We start from the raw sequence: 21,455 nt of genomic DNA on the forward strand, positions 1-21,455 counted from the left end.
TGAAAAAGCGCAGCAGGTCAGGCAGCATCCAAGGAGCAGGAGAATCGACGTTTTGGGCATGAGCCCTTCTTCAGGAATGAAGGGGTCATGCCCGAAACGTCGATTCTCCTGCTCCTTGGATGCTGCCTGACCTGCTGCGCTTTTCCAGCAACACATTTTCAGCTCTGACCTCCAGCATCTGCAGTCCTCACTTTCTTCTAATGAAATAACAGAACCTATTAAAGGAGCATAGAGTCATTGAGTCATAGAGATGTACGGAAAACCACGTTAGGGAACTGGAGCTGGAACTGGATAAACTTTGGATCATTTGGGAGGTGGAGGGGTTATTGTGAGGAGTTACAGGGAGATAGTCACACCTCAGGTGCAAGGAAAAGGCAGATGGGTTACAGTGAGAGGATGGAAAGGAAACCGGCAGGCAGTGCAGGAAATACCCGTGGCTGTTCCCCTCAATAACAAGTGTACCGTTTTGGATACTGTTGAGGGGGACAACTTACCAGGGGTAAGCCATGGGGAACAGGTATCTGGCACAGAGTCTGTCCCTGTTGCTCAGAAGGGAAGTGGGGAGATGAGCAGAGCAGTAGTCATTGGGGACTCCATAGCGGTGGGGACAGACAGGAGGTTCTGTGGAACTGAGAGACTCACAGTTGGTGTGCTGCCTCCCAGGTGCCAGAGTTCATGATGTGTCAGATAGTGTTCTCAGGATCTTTGAGGGGGAGGGGAAGCAGCCACAAGTCGTGGTCCACATTAGCACCAATGACATAGGTAAGAGGAGAGATGGGGATTTAAGTCAGAAATTCAGGGATCTAGTGTGGAAGCTTAGTGGGAGAACAAACAGAGTTGTTATCTCTGGTTTGTTGCCTGTGCCATGTGCCAGGGAGGCAAGGAATAGGGAGAGAGAAGTGTCAAACACGTGGCTACAAGGATCATACAGGAGGGAGGGTTGGGGCTGAATAATTGGGGCTCAATCAGGGTGGGTGGGACCTCTACAAATGGGATGGTCTATATCTGAATCAGAGGGGTACCAATATCCTGGGGGGAGGGGGGGGGGTGGTGGCGAAATTTGCTAATGCTATTCGGGAGGGTTTAAACTAATTCAGCAGGGGAATGGGAACCTGAATTGCAGTTCCAGTATACAGGAGCTTGAGAGTAGTGAGGTCAGAAATGAGGTTTCAAGGTCGCAAGAGCTCACCAGCAAGCAGGATAGTGATTTGAAGTGAGTCTACTTCAACTCGTCAACTCCAGGATGATCTGGAATAAGATGGGTGAACTTGCAGCATGGGTTGGTACCTGCAACTCCAATGTTGTGGCCATTTCAGAGACATGGATAGAGCAGAAACAGGAATGGTTGTTGCAAGTTCTGGGATTTAGATGTCTCAATAAGAACAGAGGACATGGCAAAAGAGGGGAGGTGTGTCATTGTTAGTCAAGGACAGTATTATGGTGGGAGAAAGGACATTTGAGGACTCATCTACTGAGATGGTATGAGCTGAGGTTAGAAACAGAAAAGGAGAGGTCACCCTGTTGGGAGTTTTCTATAGGCCTCCAAATAATTCCAGAGATGTAGAGGAAAGATAGCAAAGATAATTCTGGATAGAAGCGAGAGTAACAGGTTAGTTGTTATGGGTGCCTTTAACTTTCCAAATATTGGCGGGAAATACTGTAGTTCGAGTACCTTAGATGGGTCAGTTTTTGTGCAATGTGTGCAGGATTGTTTTCTGACACAGTATTTAGACAAGCCAACAAGGTGCTTTGGATTTGGTTCTGGGTCATGATCCTGGCCAGGTGTTAGATTTGGAGGTAGGTGAGCACTTTGGTGAGCACAATAGTGACACAATTCAGTTAGGTTTACTTTAGCGATGGAAGGGATAGTTATATACCGCAAGGCAAGAGCTATTGCTTGAGGAAAAGGTGATTATTTTGCAATTTGGCAAGATTTAGGATGCATAGGGTGGGGAAGGAAACTGCAGGGGATGGGCACAATTGAAATGTGGAGCTTATTCAAGGAACAGCTATTGCAGGTCCTTGATAAGTATGTATCGTCAGGCAGGGATGAAGTTGTCGAGCATTGGAGCCATGGTTTACTAAAGAAGTTGAATCTCTTGTCAAGAGGAAGAAGAAGGCTTATGTTAGGATAAAACATGAAGGCTCAGTTAGGGCACTTGAGAGTTACAAGTTAGCCAGCAAAGACCTAAAGAGAGAACTAAAGAGCCAGGAGGGGACATGAGAAGTCATTGACAGGATCAAGGAAAACTCTAAAGCTTTCTATAGGTATATCAGGAATAAAAGAATGACTACAGAAAGATTAGGGCCAGTCAAGGATAGTAGTGGGAAATTGTGCATGGAGTCCAAGGAGATAGGGGGAAGTGCTAAATGAACATTTTTCATCAGTATTCACACTGGAAAAAGACAATGTTGTCGAGGAGAATACTGAGATACAGGCTACTAGACGAGGCGTGATTGAGGTTCACAAGGAGAAGGTATTAGCAATTCTGGAAAGTGTAAAAATACATAAGTCCCCTCAACTGGATGGAATTTATCCTCAGATTCTCTGGGAAGCTAGGGAGGAGATTGCAGAGTGTTTGGTTTTGATCTTTATGTCATCACAATGACAGGAATAGTGCCAGAAGACTGGAGGATAGCAGATGTTGTCCCCTTGTTCAAGACCCTGGTAATTATAGACCAGTGAGCCATATTTCAGTTGTGGGTGAAGTGTTGGAAAAGGTTATAAGAGGTAAGGCTTATAATCATCTAGAGAGGAATGAATTGATCAGGGATAGTCAACGCAGTTTTGTGAAGGCCAGGTCGTGCCTCACAAACCTTAGTAGGTTCTTTGAGATGGTGACCAAACAGGTGGATGAGGGTAAAGCAGTTGGTGTAGTGTATATGGATTTCAGTAAAGCAATTGATAAGGTTCCCACAGTAGGCTATTGCACAAAATACGGTGTTATGATGGCTAATTTTTTCTTAAGGGGGGTGGAGTTATGAAGATGTGGGTATACCTTTAAGAGTGTTAAAAGCAGCAGAACTACCATACCCAGCACCAAGTGGACTCAAAAATGGTAACAATGTAACACTGGGTCGAACCACTCGATTGTTTTGTTGCTTGGAGACAAAAGCAAATTTGAATCTGGCCAATATCAAACTCCAATTAAGATTGAATTGAGTATGTTGACAATCTTAAAAGCCAATGACACAATCCGATGCTCTGGAGTGTAAGACTGGGGAAAATTAAACAGTTGAGAGGAGAACTGCTACAGCCCAGCATGTAAACAGACTGTTTGAAAATAGCTCTCTCTTAAAAGTACCTTTTCAATCAGTAACCTGTAACACAGAAATTCCTAACAAGATGAAAAGAAGACACAGAAAGATCTGAAGAATCCACAGCTGCCTGGTTTTGAGATATGAAGTGTTGTTTTTGTAAAATTTAATTGGGAGTTTTATTGGACTCGTATCATAGAAGGGAAAGTAAAAGATAGGTTAGAGAAAGAAACTGTAAATAGTGGTTAGTTAATTATTCTCTGTTATACTTTAAGAAATAAAGTTGTTAATTTTTACTTTGCATAGTTCTTGGCCACTCAGATTTTACAGATTACTGCATGGGATAAATCTTTCTGTGTTGCTGGTTTTTAAATTAAGCAGGAGAGTGTACCCTGTGTCGTAACAATGGAGGCACGGGATTGAGGGTGATTTAGCAGTTTGGATCAGAAATTAGCTAGCTGAAAGAAGACAGAGGGTGGTGGTTGATGGGAAATACTCATCCTGGAGTTCAATTACTAATGGTGTACTGCAAGCAATATTTCTGGGGCCACTGCTGTTTACCATTTTTATAAATGACCAAGCTGAGGGCATAGAAGAATGGGTTAGTAAATTTGCTGATGTCACTAAGGTCAGTGGAATTGTGGATAGTGCTGAAGGATGTTGCAGGTTACAGAGGAACATCGTAAGCTGCAGAGCTGGGCTGACAGGTGGCAAATGAAATTAATGTGGAAAGGTGAGAGGTGATTCACTTTGGAATGAACAACAGGAATAAAGAGTACTGGGCTAATGGTAAGATTCTTGGTAGCGTAGATGAGCAGAGAGATCTTGGTGTCCATGTACATAGATCCCTGAAAGTTGCCACCTAGGTTGATAGGGTTGTTAAGAAGGTATTAGGTGTGTTAACTGTTTTTTGGTAGAGGGATTGAGTTTTGGAACCATGAGGTCATGCTGCAACTGAACAAAACTCTGGTGCAGCCACATTTGGAGTATTGTCTGGTCACCACATTATAGGAAGGATGTGGAAGCTTTGGAAAGGGTTCAGAGGAGATTTAGTAGGTTGTTGCCTGATGTGGAGGGGAGGACTTATGAGGAAAGGCTGAGGGACTTGAGGCTGTTTTCGTTAGAGAGAAGGCTGAGAGGTGACTTAATTGAGACATATAAGGTATCAGAAGGTTAGATAGGGTGGACAGTGAGAGCCTTTTTACTCGGACGGTGATGGCTAGCATGAGGGGACAAAGCTTTAAATTGAGGGGTGATACATATAGGACAGATATCAGAGGTAGTTTCTTTACTCAGAGTAGTAGGGGCATGGAACGCACTGCCTGCAACAGTAGTAGACTCACCATCTTTAAGGGCATTTAAATGGTCATTAGATAAACAGCTAGATGAAAATGGAATAGTGTAGGATAGATAGGCTTCAGATTGATTCCACAGGTCAGTGCGACATCGAGGGCTGAAGGGCCTATACTGCACTGTCATGTTAGATGTTCTACATCATGGAAACAGACCCTTCGGTCCAACCCGTCCATGCTGACCAGATATCCTAACTTAATCCAGCCCCATTTGGCAGCATTTGGCCCATATTCTTCTAAACCCTTCCTATTTATATACCCATCCAGACACTGTTTAAATGCTATAATTGTATCAGCCTCCACCACTTCCTCTGGTAGCTCATCCCATACTCACACTACCCTCTGCATGAAAGAGTTGCTTCTTAGATCCCTTTTAACTTTTCCCCCTCTTACCCTAAACCTATTCCCTCTAGTTCTGGACTTCCCCACCCCTGGGAAGAGGTCTTGTCTGTTTACCCTATCCATGCCCCTCATGATTTTATAAACATCTGTAAGGTCACCCTCAGCCTCCGACAAGGAAACAACCTCAGCCTAATCAGCCTCTCCCTATAGCTCAAACCCTCTACCCCTGACAACATGCTTGTGAATCTTTTTGGAACCCTTTCAAGTTTCACAACATCCTTCCTATAGGAAGGAGACCAAAATTGCGAACAGTATTCTAATAGTGGCCTAACCAATGTCCTGTACAGCCGCAACATGACCTCCCAACTCCTATACTCAATGCTCTGACCAATAAAGGAAAGCATACCAAATGCCTTCTTCACTATTCTATTTACCTGTAACTCCACCTTCAAGGAACTATGAACCTGAACTCCAAGGTCTCTTTGTTCAGCAACACTCCCCAGGACATTACCATTAAAAACATCCTGCTCTGATTTGCTTTTCCAAAATGCACCACTTGACATCTATCTAAATTAAACTCTATCTGCCACTCTTCAGTCCATTGGCCCATCTGATCAAGATCCTGTTGTACTCTGCGGTAACTTTCTTCAGTGCTTATATTCATATAATCAGTCGTAACAAGTTACATTGTGTTCAGCTATATTTCTTCTTTCATAGCTTGGATACAATTTAATGTGAAAATATCAGATAAATCTAAGAAGGTTGTGTAAAGGATTGAAGAGCTGAAAATTAAAGAAATCCAAACAATGGACTGCGAGTCCACTTTGAGTCTGGACTGTTTTCAATTCAGCCAAAAAACACAGGGTACCCAGTTCTCTTTGAAGTTACACTTAATCCTTATCCAGTTTAGAAATTGTGGACCTGCAAGTTTTAGAAGTTTGAAGAAGTTAAAATCCAAAATTAGTACCCCTGCTAATTTTAGCTACTTCAAGAAAGTGAGTATTTTTAGGAAAGAGGATTCAAAAATTATGTACAGCCCATAAATGTAAGTAAAAGGTGCCACTACATGCATAATGACTATGTGGTATAACAAATCTTTTCCAGCAGCCTACTTGGTGACATGACAGCAGTTATTAACACTGACCATTCACAGCTCAAGGTGAGGTCCCTTGTTCAAGTACTGTGTGGATTGAAAGTCATAGTCTGAAAAATTAACTTCTATTTGTCTCTCCTCAAGAATGTTACCAAATCTGACTATTTTTCATATTTTCTGTTTTTCAGGAGATTCCAACATCTGCAGTATTTTGTTTAAGCCATATGGATTGTTATTTACTCATCTACTTGGAGAAAGGCAGTGGAATGGTAGTAATGTCACTAGACTTGTAATCCAGAGACACAAACTAGTATTCTAAGAACATGGGTTCAAATCCCACTACAACGCATGGTGCAATTTGACTTCAAATTAATAAATCTGGAACTAAAAGCTAGTTAAATGGTAACAATTTGTTGTTACAAATACATCTGCTTCAATAGTAATGTTCTTTAGAGCAGGAAATCTACCACCCTTACCTGGTCTGGCCTACATTTGCTGCCAGAACCTTTGCAATAAGATACTAAAAAATAGAAACCAGATGGACCATTGGCATTGACTCTGGCATCTGAAATGGCAACAGCAGACTTTTCAAACTGCCCCTTGTTAATAACTGATAGCTTGTGCTAAAATTAGGAGAGCCCATCTACACACTATTCAAGCAACAGCCAGACATTCTCATCCTCACTGTCTCGTGCCTTGCCGTAAATGTGTCAGACATTACCATTCCCATTCCTGGGCGTATCCTGTCCCACAGCCAAAGGTGATGCCACAATGGTACACAACTGTGAGTCTAGACCCCCATAAAGTTTCATAACATCAGGTCAAACATGGACAAGGAAACTTCATACTGATGAATCAGTAGTTCCCCCTACCCTCTTGCCATGTTGAACATCAACTGCAAGAAGCAGTGAGGGCACAGAATGAATTCTGTTTGGGGTAACTTCAAGTGGCACAGGAATGTCTCAACTGATCGACCTGACAGCATATGCCCTGAAGGAGACTGATGCTCGGCTGGGGTTGCAACTGGTGATAAGAGATGCAACAACTTGAACTCAACCTCCCTAAAGGTAAAATCACCACAGTCTTATCAGACCATAAGGCTGCTCTTCCATTTCAGAGAGACAACTGGTGGTGGTTTATTGAGGGTCATCATGCCTCAGGTGAGGTGAGAGGTTGAGAAAGAGAGTCCTTCATGGTAATCTTGGCCACTGCAGGAATTGAACCCACAATATTGGCTGCCCGCCAAGCCAACCAACTCCCTTCATCCTCACTACTTTACTTGTCACAGATGCATCTGTCCATGACAGTACTAGTAAGAGTGACGACTGTACAGTTCTTGTGAAGACAAAGTCTCATTATAACATTGCAGATAAACTCCATTGTGTTATGTGGCACTACCACCAAGTTAAAATGGATACATTTCAAAGAGCCCTAGAAACATAAACTCGACTGTCCATGGGGGACTGTGGGCCATCTGCCATGGAAAGATTGTTTTCAACCACAACCTCATAGGCTGGCTATCCCTAAAATTACCTGAATTAAGTTAGCTAGGTTGACTACTAGATTTTAAAACGGACAAAAATTTATTCACAAAATTACACACTGAAACATAAATAACAGAATAAAGAACTCCTATAGAACTCACTCTATCCAAACTAGACTTAATTATGCTGTTCTGAATATACATATCAGTCCCAATAAGCAAACTCCCTTTATAACCCAGTATAAATGGAACATGTGCCTATAGATTGAAGTTGAAGGACAGAAAGAGAGAGAGAGAGTTTCCACTCAGCTCACTGTTGAACACCTCACCAGTTCAGGACTGAACTAAACTGCTCAGCTAGAGAGCTGACCACTCCCCTTTCTTTATACAGGTCACTTCTGAAACATGACCACTTTGGCCTAAAGTCTCATCTGTTTACATATAAACAAAAGGCCTCTCAAAATCCTTTTCATCTCTGTACCAAACCAGACTGATCGGAGTCTGGCACGGTTTATGACCCTTCTGAAAAAAATCAAGGACAGAGTCTCCTTGAGCCAAGGAACAGCTTTTAGAAAGAAAAAGGGACTAGCTTTGCCACAATCAGCCCTGGTTGAATGAAAAATGCAAAGGACATGCCAGGATCACTATCAGGACCCAGGGCCTTTGCCGTTTCCAGTAATTTCAGCCATTCTTTGCTATTATGTGAAGTGAATTGAATTGGTTCAATCGTCAATGACCTCTGGAGGAGACCAAGATGGATCAAATACTTGGCACTTCTTGGTAAAGATGCATACAAATCCTTAAGCCTTGTTTTTTTACTGTAATGGGTTAGACTCTACCATTATTGAGAATGGGGATATTTGTGAAGCCTCCTCCTCCTATTAGTTGTTTAATTGTGTACCACCATTCATAACTGGATATGGCAGAACTGGAAAGTCTCGATCTTATCTGTTGGATATGGAATCACATAGCCCTGTCCATTGCATACTGCTGCAGCTGTTTGGCATCCAAATAGCTTCACCGAGTTGACACCACAATTTTAGGTATGCCAGGTACTGTTCCTAACAGGCCCTCCTGCAAAAAAATCAGGATTGGCTCTCCAGTTTTGTCATAAAGCTTCTAGAATCATACAGCACAGAAACAGACCTTTTGGTCCAATCAGTCCATGCCGACCATAATCCCAAACTAAACTAGTCCTTCTACCTCTGCCTGGCCCTTATTCCTCCAAATCTTCCTTATTCATGCACTTATCCAAATGCCTTTTAAATGTTGAAGTTGTACCCACATTTACCACTTCCTCTGATAAACTGCACATTTATCCAAATTAAACTCCATCTGTCAAGATCTCTTTGTAATCTTAAGACAACCTTCTTCATTGTCCATTATGCTGCCAATTTTGGTATCATCTGCAAACTTACTAACCATGCTTTCTATATTCTCATCTAAATCATTTATATAAATGTCAAACAAAATCAGACCCAACATCGATCCCTGAGGAACAGGCCTTCTGTCCAAAAAAACCACTCTCTATCTCCTGCTGTTAAGCCAATTTTGTATCCCATTGGCAAGCTCACCCTGAATCCCATGTAATCTAACTTTTTGAATTAGGCCACCATGTGGAACCTTGTTAAAGGCTTTACTAACGTCCAAGTAAATGGTGTCTACCGCTCTGCCCTCAACAATGTTTTTGGTTACTTCCTCAAAAAACTCAATCAAATTTGTGAGATATGGTTTCCCTTGCACACAAGCATGCTGACTATCCCTATTCATTCTTTGCTTCTCAAAATGCATAAAACTCCCACATTTTGGAATCACTTCCAACAACATGCCCACCACTGAAGTCAGAATCACAGGTCTATAGTTTCCAAGATTCCTATATTCCTTTTTAAACAAAGGCACAACGTTAGCCACACTCCAATTACCTGTCACCCTTTTGGTAGTTGTATATATATTTCTGAAAGGGGCCCTGCAATTTCCTCTGTAACTTCCCACAATATCCTGGGATACACTAGATCAGGTCCTGGAGATTGACCCATTTTTGTATTTTCTAAGACCTCCAGCACTTCCTCTTCTGTAATGTGAATGGTTTCCAAAACATCCATATTTATTTCTCTGCACTCTCCATTGCCCATTTCTTTCTCCACAGTAAAGACTGATGTGAAATATTCATTTAATATCTCTCCCATCTCATGAAGTTCAACATAAAGAAAACCTCTTTGATCATTAAAGGCACTTTTCTCTCTCTCTAGTTGTTCTCTTAATGTACTTGTAGAATCTCCCTGGATTATCCTTAACCTTATCTGTCAAGGCTATCTCACATCCCCTCTTTGCCTTCCTGATTTCCCTTTTAAGGATGCCCCTGCACTCTTTGTACTGTAATCTAGAAAAATAGGTTAATAAAAAATACAAGATCAGTATCAGAAACCTTAGTTACGACCCTGCTTGGACTAAGGAGTATACATGTACAATTGGAGGAGTCTTCCTGTGAACTTCAGGGCCAGGAGCATTCTCCATTGAAGCAGTTGAGTTCAGGCTGTAAATCTACACAGCTAGCAGTGAAAAGGATTGACATTGAAACTGCATTGCACTTTTCAACACCAGCTGCAGCATTCCAAGATTTAAAAAGTCATTGGGAGAGAGTGGCACATGTCTGAGATTGGGGTGATGTTGGGGTGTCAAGTGGGTTTCTGGCAATGTCAGTTTAAGTGATTGAGAAGGTCACTTCTACCATGAGCCAGGAGTTACACAATGTTTAGTTCTATTTGGATAGAAATGGAATACTGTGCTCATGTGCTTTCTGTAGCCATGTGGCCTATGCCATAATCCACATTCACTGCAGGCAGCTACCTCACAGGCAGATCTAATGAAGACAGAGGGCAAGAAACATTGTCCTAGATACTCCAAATACTATTGGAACAGATTCAACTTACGATAATCCTGTTAAAAAGTACCCATTTACTTGTTGCAGATTTCTCCAGGCAATATTCTGAGTCTGGTCTGGCGTGAATGCATCCATTGAAGATAACGAGAGAGAAGTCCAACCAATGTCAGAGTAGCATTACAGATCAGGACATGCCGCTTTTTTATGACAATGATGCTGTATTTCTGGTTTGGAGGTGTCGGTGTTGAACTGGGATGTACAAAGTTAAAAATCACACACAAGGTTATAGTCCAACAGGTTTATTTGGAAGTCGAGCTTTCAGAGCGCTGTTCCTTCATCAGGTGGTTGTGGAGTATAAGATCATAAGACACAAAATTTATTGTGTGTGTGTGTGTGTGTAGTGGGGTCACCTGTAGTGTGACATGAACCCAAGGTCCCGGTTGAGGTCATCCCCATGGGTACTGAACTTGCCTATCAGCCTCTGCTCGGCCACTCTGCGTTGTTGCCTGTCCCGAAGTCCGCCTTGGAGGATGGTCACCCAAAGGTCCAAGGTCGAATGTTCCAGGCAGCTGAAGTGTTCCCTAAATGGGAGGGAATACTCTTGGCTGGCGATAGTGCGGTCTCCATTCATCCATTGCCGTAGCCTCTGCTCGGTCTCACCAATGTACCATGCCTCAGGGCATCCTTGCCTGCAGCATATGAGATAGACAACGTTGACCAAGTCACATGATTACCTGGCACGTACATGGTGGGTAGTATCCCCACGTATAATGGTGGTAACCATATCGACACTCTGACACGTCTTGCAGCGGTTGCTATGACAGGGTTTCATGGTGTTGTCCTGAAGGAAGGGCAATTTGCTGTGAACAATGATCTGTGGTGGTTTAAAGGTGAGTAGTGGAGGCGTGGTGAGGTGCTCAACCTCATCGATAACGTGTTGCAGGCTGCGAAGAATATGGCATACTCATTCATTCCCGGGAAGTACTGAACAACGAAGGGTACCCTGTCGGTTGCAGCTCATGTCTGTCTCCTGAGGAGGTCATTACGGTTTCTCGCTGTTGTACATCGGAACTGACGATCGACGGGTTGAGCATTGTACCCCATTCTTATGAGGGCATCCTTGAATACTTCCAAGTGCACATCACATTCCCCCTCATCTGAGCAGATCCTGTGTATGCGTAGGGCTTGTCTGTAGGGGATGGCTGTTTTAGTATGTTTAGGGTGGAAGTTGGAGAAGTGTAGCATCGTGAGGTTATCTGTGGGTTTGCGGTACAGTGAGGGGCTGAAGTGCCCATCCTTGATAGAGATGCATGTGTCTACGAATGAGACAGATAGTAGAGAGTAATCCATGGTGAGTTTGATGGTGGGATGAAACTCGTTCATATCACTGTGTAGTTTTATCAGTGACTCCTCGCCATGGGTCCAGAGGAAGAAAATGTCAACAAGGTACCTGGTGTGTAGTGTTGGGTTGGAGATCCTGCATAGAGAAGAAGTCTCGTTCAAACTTGTGCATGAAGATATTGGCATAGTGGGGTGCAAATTTGATCCCCATAGCTATTCTGTGTATCTGGATGAAGAACTGGTTATCAAAGGTGAAAACATTATGGTCGAGGATAAAGCAGATGAGTTGTAGGATGGTGTTTGGAGATTGGCAGTTGTTGGTGTTGAGTACTGAGGCTGCTGCCGCAATGCCGTCATTGTGGGGGATGCTGGTGTAGAGTGCGGAAACATCCATTGTGACAAAGAGAGTTACCGGTTCGACTGCTCCGTGGGTGTTGAGCTTCTGTTAGAAATCTGTAGTGTCGCCACAGAAGCTGTGGGTCCCTGTACTAAGCATTTCAAGATGCCTTTGGCATAGCCACAGAGGTTCTCACACAGGGTTCCATTGCCTGATACAATGGGATGTTCTGGTGTGTTGGCTTTGCGTATATTTGGAAGGCAGTGAAGTCACCTACACAAGGAGTTAGTGGGATGAGTGCGCGTAGGGAACTCTGAAGAACTGGATCCAAAGTCCTGATCAATGTGTTTAAGTTCAACAGTATAGTTCTTTGGTCGGATTGGCCTGTAGTTGCCTGTAGTGGTCCTGGTTGTTCAGTTGTCAGTACACTTCCTGGTAGAAATCTATTCTATTCTGAATGAAGAATGCTCCTCCTTTATCTGCTGGTTTGATGGCAATGTTGTGATTGGTTTTAAGAGCATGGATGGCATTGCGTTGTAATCGGGTGAATGTTTTACTCTACCTTGTGGGTGTAGCTGATGAATCTGGCATTTATATATTTCCTGACGGTTTGAGCATACATGTCAAGCCCAGGGCAGCGGCCCTCCGGTAGGGTCCAAGTTGACTCCTTCTTTGGTCACCCCTCTATGAATTCCTGTAATAACTGTTCTGGTTCCTCGGTGGGCTCATTGGGATCACTGCTGGCATCTTGAAAGAATTCCCTGAGTTTCATTCGGAGTTCTGTACCTATGGGTATGGCCTCAACCAGGATCTTGGGTTCATGTCACACCACAAGTGACCCCACTGCACTACACATTCTCTCACACATACGCACACAAGGGCATGCACGCATGCGCACCCATACACATACACACACACACACGCGTGCACTAGCACAAGCACACAAACTCCTATAGACCCATACACTCACACAAACACTCTCTCATACACAAGCTCTCTCTCATATACTCACACATACACACCCCCTACACTCACACCCACACCTGCACCCTCTCACAGACTTATACCCCTTTACACTCATATGCATACACACACACACACTCTCTCACAGACACTCATACACCACACACACACACACACATATATAAGATTGTGGAGCGAAGTTGTACTTGCAGAATTACATTTTATTTTGCTCAAAAACTGCTTGAATCTATGTTAGATTCTGTAAATCCCTTTTTTGGAAATAGAATCTGTCTGAACATCGGGGCACAAATAGATAGACTATAACCTCACACTTTCAATCCATTATCTGAGCTGACATGGCATTTATTGTTAAACTTCACTTGAGAATGTAACTTTAACTTTCATTTACATATGAAAGAACTGAAACCAACATTGTCATTCTAAAAGGTGAGAGACTTAACTAACAATACAAGTCATTTTCGATATATCATTTCAGTTGCATCACACTGTAAACTTTTACTATAAATCTTGTGTCTTAAGATCTTATACACCACAACCACCTGATGAAGGAGCAGCACTTCGAAAGCTAGTGCTTCCAAATAAACATGTTGGACTATAACCTAATGCTGTATTTCAGGAGTTAAAGGCCCCAAAACCACTGACAATGACTGAGGAGAAAATAAATCTATAAGGTCAGAGAGGTAATGTGCCAGGTGGGGAACAGAAGTAAGATGCCAAGTGGGTAAGAGATTATAGGGTGTCAGGTGGGTGTAGGAGATAGGCTGCCAGGCATATGTGGGAGGTAGGATGCTAGATGGGTACTTATGGTAGGTTGGGAGGAGGGTCAGTTATTGTCAAGAGTGGTATTTGAATGCAGCAGGGCCAGACTGGGTGGGAAGATAGTACCTACTCAAGCAGGCTGGGGCTTTAGGCAGCATTGGTGGAAGATTATTGGGTTCAACAGCTATCATAGAGTCAATGATGATTTTGGGAGAAAGTTGATAGTTACCAAGGGCTTCGAATAGGTTTTTATCTCACCTTTCCAGGGTAACTATTGAGCTTAAATGAATTTGAACCCTCTAAATTCTCTGAGATTAATTTATTCTTTTGGAGGGATCCAGACACAGGGAAATTCCTCACTGGAAAATTTAACTTCATGGGCAATTCTCAAGGGTTCTGTTGCATTGGGGATTCTGTACGGTCCTGACACACAACAACTGTCCATGTTGCTCCAGCAACTCTCTGACCATCAAATATTTAGGCCACTGTAGTGCTGTAACAAATCTATCTGCTTCTCCTGACTTACTTTTCAGGTACTTCAGGGCAGCATGGTGGCTCAGTGGTTAACACTGCTGCCTGGGTTCAATTCCAGTCTTGGGCAATTGTCTGTGTTGAGTTTGTGCATTCTCCCTGTGTCTGTGTAGGTTTCCTCCAACAGTACAGGAATATGTAGGTTTGGCAAATTAGCCAGGGGAATGCAGGGTTATAGGGTGGGGGTGGGGGGGGGGTATTGGATGCTCTTCAGAGGGTCAGTTTGGACTCGATGGGCCAAATGGCCTGCTTTCACATTGTAGGGATTCTATGAAGTCAGTTAGGACCCTCTAAAGCCTGCAGTTGTAATTCAATTGGGGACTTTTTCAAAGAGTTCCAGACGAGGTAATTGCCCATCAAGAGTTTCCATTTTCTGTACAATTCCCATATATTCAATTCTACATGCTCCAGGGGAATATCTTTCAGTGTACATCCAGCCTCCAACTGTCCTCACTCCTGAACATTAGGGCAGTCATTTCTCAGGACCTGACATCAGCTTGAATTTCTATCGGTTCTTACTTAATTAATTTAGAACTGACTCAGCATGTTGGCAGCTGCAAAGCAGTTTAGTTTAAATATTTCTCACCTCCAATTTGCGAGGAGGATGTTTTTTGATGATGCTCCTTTCCCCATCATCCAAAGGGCTTTCAAATGAGAAGGCGTGAGGTACTTGAAAAATGAAAACATAAAGAAAAACAGAGAGTCATACAGTTTTAACAGCATGTCCACGTGGTCATCAAGCATTATGTTGCATGTTCTAATCCCACTTTCCAGCATTTAGCCTATTGTTTTGCACTTGCATTTCAAGTGGAAATCTAAATACGTCTTAAATATCTTAATGGTTCTTACATGAACCATCCTTTCAGTAGTGAGCTCCACATATACACAATCCGCTAGGTGATTTATTTTTCTTTCAAATCTCCTTTAAACCTGCATACCTTAAATCTGTGCCCCCGGTTGCTGGCCCCCCTACTAAGGGGAAAGATTTCTCCCTATCAATGCCCTTCATAACTTTGTACACTTCAATCAGGTCCCGCCTCAGCCATCTCTGCTCTAAAAAATACAACTCCAGCCTATCCAGTCTCTATTCATAGATGAATCACTCTATTCAGCAACATCCTGGCGATCTCCTTCACACAGTCTCTCGTGCAATCACATCCTTCCTACAGAATGGCGACCAGACCTACACACAGTACTTCAGCTGCAGCCTAACTCATGACCTCCCTGCTCTTATCGTCAATGCCTTTATAATAAAGGCAAGTATCCTATATACCTACTGAACCAGCTGTCTTGGGGTGGCTCAGTGGTTAGCATTGCTGCCTCACAGTGCCAGGGACCTGGGTTCAAGTTCAGCCTTAGGCGACTACCTGTGTGGAGTTTGTACGTTCTCTATTTGTCTATGTAGGTCCCCAGTGGGTGCTTTGGTTTCCTCCCACAGTTCAAAGATGTGCAGGTTAAGTGGATTGTCCAGTGTCCAGGGATGTGTAAATTAGGTGGATTAGCCATGGGAATTACAGGGTAGGAGGCTGAGTCTGGGTGGGCCACTTTCTTTTTATTTCAAAAATATACTTTATTCATAAAAATATTTTGATGATCTGTACAATTGGTCATGCCATACATACATAAACATTCAATTTCTTTGCATACAGAGATCGAGTAATCATTCATATATGCATCCATATATCCATATGTTTAGCTGAGGCGTCATCAGAGCCCACTTACTGCGTGGGCCCCCTGTTCTTTGGCAGGCAGACATTACACGGTGGTCTTTCACCACCGCACCTTGGCAGCAGCTGCCCCAAGCTTCAGTGCGTCCCTCAACACGTAGTCCTGGACCTTGGAATGTGCCGGTCCGCAACACTTAGTCGGGGTCAGCTCCTTCAGCTGGAAGATCAACAGGTTTTGGACAGACCAAAGAGTGTCTTTCACCGAGCTAATGATCCTCCAGGCACAGTTGATGTTCGCCTCAGTGTGCATCCCGGGGAACAGACCGTAGAGCATGGAATCCCGCGTCACGGAACTGCTCGGGACGAACCTCGACAAATACCACTGCATTCCTCTCCAGACTTCCTTTGCATAGGCACATTCCAGAAGGAGGTGTGTGACAGTCTCGTCCTCCCCGCAGCCGCTTTGAGGACAGCGTGCGGTGCGGCTGAGAGTCCGGGCGTGCATAAAGGATCTCACAGGCAGAGCCCTTCTCACCACATGTCAGGGTGCTTGTTGGAAGGTTCTGGCGGTGAGACAGTCTGCCAAATGGCTTTGACAGTCTGCTCAGGGAGCCGCAAGATAGGATCCGCCCTCTCCTTTTCCCGAAGGGTCTCAAGGACACTACATGCTGACCGTTTCCTGATGGACTTGTGGTCAAAGGTGCTTTTCTTCATAAATTTCTCTACGAAGGACAGGTGATACGGAACGGTCCAAATACTTGGAGCGTTCCGCAGCAGCGGGGCCAGGCCCATCCTTCGCAACTCCGGGGACAGGTAGAACCTCAGTACGTAGGATCCACACACAGCTTGATGCAGCCACACACAAAGGTGGCCATCAGGGTGAGGGTGGCAATGGGTGTGTTTTTTCCCCCGTTCCTCAGAGCTTTGTACATCAAGTCCCTTCGGACCCTGGCCATCTTTGATCTTCATATGAAATGGAAGATAGCCTGGGTGACTGCGACTGCACAGGTCCTGGGAATAGGCCAGACCTGTGCCACATATAAAACAGTGACAGTGCCTCACACCTGATGACCAGGTTTTACCCGCGATGGAGAGCAACCGTAGCTTCCATCTGCCCAGTTCTGCCTCACTTTCTTGAATGCTCCTCCCAAGACTTGGCACACGCCCCAGCCTCTCCGAACCAAATACCCAGCACCTTCAGGTGGTAAGTCCTGACGGTGAAGGGGATGAAGGATTGGTCGGCCCAGTTCCCGAAGAGCACGGCCTCACTCTTGCTTCGGTTTACCTTGGCCCCCGAGGCCCATTCGAACTGGTCACATATACACATCAGTTTGTGCACGGACAGCGGATCCAAGCAGAAACGGCGACATCATCCATGTACAGGGAGGCCTTAACCTGCAGGCCCTCGCTGCCAGGAATAGTCACCCCTCTCAGGCTCACATCCTTCCTGATGTACTCAGCAAATGGCTCTGTGCCGCACACAAACAAGGCAGGAGAGAGAGGGCAGCCCTGCCTGACTCCAGATCTGACTGGGAAGCTGTCTGTTTCCCACCCATTGATTGAGACTGCACTGACAATGTTGGTGTAGAGCAGTCTGATCCAATTGCAGATTCCCTCCCCAAAGCCCATTTTGGAGAGAACTTCTCTCATATACCTGTGTGATATCCTGTCGAAGGCTTTCTCCTGGTCCAGGCTGATCAGGCAGGTGTCCAGCCCCTTGTCCTGTACGTAGACGATCGTATCCTTGAGGAGTGTGAGACTCTCAGCGATCTTCCTGCCCGGTACAGCACAGGTTTGGTCAGGGTGAATCACCGACCCCAGAGCAGACCTGACGCGGTTGGCTATGACCTTTGCCAAGATTTTGTAATCTGCATTTAATAATGAGATTGGTCTCCAGTTTCTGATTTCCTCCCTCTCCCCCTTCCGCTTGTAGATGAGGGTGATGATGCCTTTCCTCGTGGATTCACTCATGGTACCTGCCCGAAGCATACTGACATACACCTCCAGTAGGTCCTGGCCAATCAAGTCCCACAGAGCAGAATAGAGCTCGACTGGTAAGCCCTCGCTCCCGGGAGTTTTATTCTTTTCGAAGGACTCGAGGGCCTTGGTCAGCTCGTTTAGAGATAGCGGCTGGTCCAGTCTCTCCCGTGTTCTGTCATCTAAGACCTCTGTGATTGAGGACAGGAATGACTGTCGGTCGGCTTCGAGTCATACAGACTGGCATAGAAGGATTTGCCGATCCTCATAACGTCAGTCCGAGTCTGGGTGGGCCAGAGTGGTGAATCTGGATCAGTGGTGCTGGAAGAGCACAGCAATTCAGGCAGCATCCGAGGACAGGCAAAATCGATGTTTCGGGCAAAAGCCCTTCATCAGGAATAAAGGCAGAGAGCCTGAAGCCTGGAGAGATAAGCTAGAGGAGGGTGGGGTGGGGATAGAGTAGCATAGAGTACAATAGGTCAGTGGGGGAGGAGATGAAGGTGATAGGTCAGGGAGGAGAGGGTGGAGTGGATAGGTGGAAAAAGAGCTGGGCAGGTCGGACAAGTCCGGACAAGTCAAGGGGATTGTGTTGCTGGAGGTTAGAAACTAGGATGAGGTGGGGGAAGGGGAAATGAGGAAGCTGTTGAAATCCACATTGATGCCCTGGGGTTATTTCCGCCACCTCCAAACAGACCCCACCACCAGGGATATATTTCCCTCCCCACCCCTCTCCGCCTTCCGCAAAGACCATTCCCTTCGTGACTACCTGGTCAGGTCCACGCCCCCCCTACGACCCACCCTCCCATCCTGGCACTTTCCCCTGCCACCGCAGGAACTGTAAAACCTGTGCCCACATCTCCTCCCTCACCTCCATCCAAGGCCCTAAAGGAGCCTTCCACATTCATCAAAGTTTTACCTGCAAATCCACTAATATCACTTATTGTATCCATTGCTCCCGATGCGGTCTTCTCTACATTGGGGAGACTGGGCGCCTCCTAGCAGAGCGCTTTAGGGAACATCTCCGAGACACCCGCATCAATCAACCAAACCGCCCTGTGGCCCAACATTTCAACTCCCCCTCCCACTCTGCCGAGGATATGGAGGTGCTGGACCTCCTCCACCGCCGCACCCTCACCACCAGACGCATGGAAGAAGAACGCCTCATCTTCCGCCTCAGAACACTTCAACCCCAGGGCATCAATGTGGATTTCAACAGCTTCCTCATTTCCCCTTCCCCCACCTCATCCTAGTTTCTAACCTCCAGCAACACTGTCCCCTTGACTTGTCCGGACTTGTCTGACCTGCCCAGCTCCTGTTCCACCTATCCACTCCACCCTCTCCTCCCTGACCTATCACCTTCATCTCCTCCCCCACTGACCTATTGTACTCTATGCTACTCTATCCCCACCCCCACCCTCCTCTAGCTTATCTCTCAACCCTTCAGGCTCTCTGCCTTTATTCCTGATGAAGGGCTTTTGCCCGAAACGTCGATTTTGCCTGTCCTCGGATGCTGCCTGAATTGCTGTGCTCTTCCAGCACCACTAATCCAGAATCTGGTTTCCAGCATCTGCAGTCATTGTTTTTACTTCAGTGTGGTGAATGGCCTGTTTCCACATTGTGTGGATTCTATCCTACCTTCAAGGGTCTCTGTACCTGCCACATCAAAGTCTCTCTGTCTGCACTTCCTTGGGTACTCGCATGTCGCTATATCGAACATTAACAGCACGGAAATCAATTACCCTTTTGACCACGAAAAAAAACGCTAAAGTAATATGTAAATCTGGATAATAATGAGAAAAAAAAATGAAATACACAAGGAAACTGACAAATTGTTGGGCTCCCTGATCCAATGGAAATTATATTCAACTGTGGAGACAAGTTCATGGAACTTGAAAAGCTTTCTCTTGTAAAGGGCTGCTCTTCTGTCCAACAAAATAATGGAACTAAATAATCTGAGGATTGTGCGAAGCAGTTTTACGAACCTTTCGCTAATCTTGCACTGTGAAAGTGAAACATTTCAGAGAGCGGGGAATACGGCAAATCCTGACTGAAGTTTTACATCGCTGAAAGCCCCCTCTCCCCCAGCCCGCATTGCACCTACTTTGCCTGAGGCTGGGGAGGGGACGAGAGCCATTTCGCACCGCCTTCAGGGGAGGAAGTTCGCTTCTTCCGAGCAAAGAGGCTGCTTTCAGGTGGCCGTGTGTCAGCCAGTCCCCGGCGGCCACAAGCGAGCTGCTTGTCCGGCGACTGCCATGCACTCCGGGGCAAATACCCGCCTGGGATGCAGGTACCGGCCTCACCCGGATCAGCTTGTGCTGGCCTCTTGACCATCCTGAACCCATCTTCGCCGTTGCACTCTCTAAAGCCTCAGAGCACCTCTATGTGTGTGTGTGTGTGTGTGTTAGTCGCCAGTCTTAGATTGTCTTGGAGATTTCCAATGCAATGATCAACTGCAATGGAAACTTCCCCGGGGGTGGGTTTCTGTTACCGAGGTAACGCCCCTGTTACACACTCACCAGCCCGGGTTAAAGAGTGATCGTGCCCAGTCAAGTCATTGAGCAACACAGCACGCCCCGAGCCTTCTACCAACTGGAAAATGTTGGAATTCAGTCATGCCTGGCCTGCAGACACTGACAGGGATTAATCAGCTCTGGATAACATGTTGCACCATGCCCCGGACCTGGTTACTTTGCTCATTACTGTCTTTATTTTGCCAACGAAAGATGCATTGAAAGAGCTAAAGGGCGGGTCGTATTGTGACAATGAAACAAAGTACTGCAGATGTTGGAGATCTGAAACAAACAAAAATAGAAATTGTTGCAGAAACTCAGCAGTTCTGGCAGCATCTGTGGAGAGAAAGCAGAGTCATGTAGTCATAGTTAACATTTCGAGTCCAATAACCCTTCTCAGTCCCTTCCCAATGTTGCTCAGCAGATTTCACTCCCCATCTTCACCTTGGCTCACTATGCTCACCTCTGAGAACATGACATAAACTATCAGTAAGAGAAGGCTATTCAGCCCTCAGAGTCTACTCTGTCATTTAATGAGATCATGGTTGGTCTTCTAGCTCAACACCATTTCTCCACATTATCCCCATATCGATGTTTTTAAGATGTGAAAATCTATCAATCTCAGTTATGAACATAATTAACCAGCAATTCCCCCATAGCCCAAAGGGAGAGAGAATTTCAAAGATTCACCACTCTCTAACTGAAGAAATTCCCATCTCGGTCCTAAATGGTGTGCCCCTGACTCCAAGATTGTGCCCCCCGGTTCTTGCTTGCATTTACATTGTCAAGCTCTGTAAGAACCTTGCATGTTTGAATGGAATCACCTTTTCTTCTTCTAAACTTAAGGGAATATAGGCCTAGTTGATCTTGTCTTTTCTTACAGGACTAAACCATCATCCCAGGAATTAGGTCCGGGATCCTTTGTTATACTCCCTCGATG

At 45.1% G+C, this 21,455-nt stretch overlaps 1 protein-coding gene across 2 annotated transcripts in view; it reads right to left on the bottom strand.

Moving 5' to 3' along the window:
- LOC122553634 (factor associated with metabolism and energy-like) overlaps nucleotides 1–20,598 on the bottom strand; it is a 51,877-nt gene extending 31,279 nt beyond the window's left edge. The window contains exons 1-2 of one of the 2 annotated variants that reach the window (XM_043697742.2): nucleotides 20,107–20,598; nucleotides 14,948–15,030 (exon numbers count right to left, since the gene is read on the bottom strand). In XM_043697742.2, the coding sequence (XP_043553677.2) occupies nucleotides 14,948–15,030; nucleotides 20,107–20,347 (324 nt within the window). In that variant the 5' untranslated portion in view covers nucleotides 20,348–20,598. The remainder of the gene's footprint in view (nucleotides 1–14,947; nucleotides 15,031–20,106) is intronic. The other variant, XM_043697741.2, reaches the window with a different exon arrangement.
- Between the last annotated feature and the right edge of the window lie 857 nt (nucleotides 20,599–21,455).

The sequence above is a fragment of the Chiloscyllium plagiosum genome, unplaced genomic scaffold (assembly GCF_037043375.1).
Source record: "Chiloscyllium plagiosum isolate Xiang-an unplaced genomic scaffold, Cpla_swu_hap1 HiC_scaffold_8, whole genome shotgun sequence".
NCBI classification, from domain to species: domain Eukaryota; kingdom Metazoa; phylum Chordata; class Chondrichthyes; order Orectolobiformes; family Hemiscylliidae; genus Chiloscyllium; species Chiloscyllium plagiosum.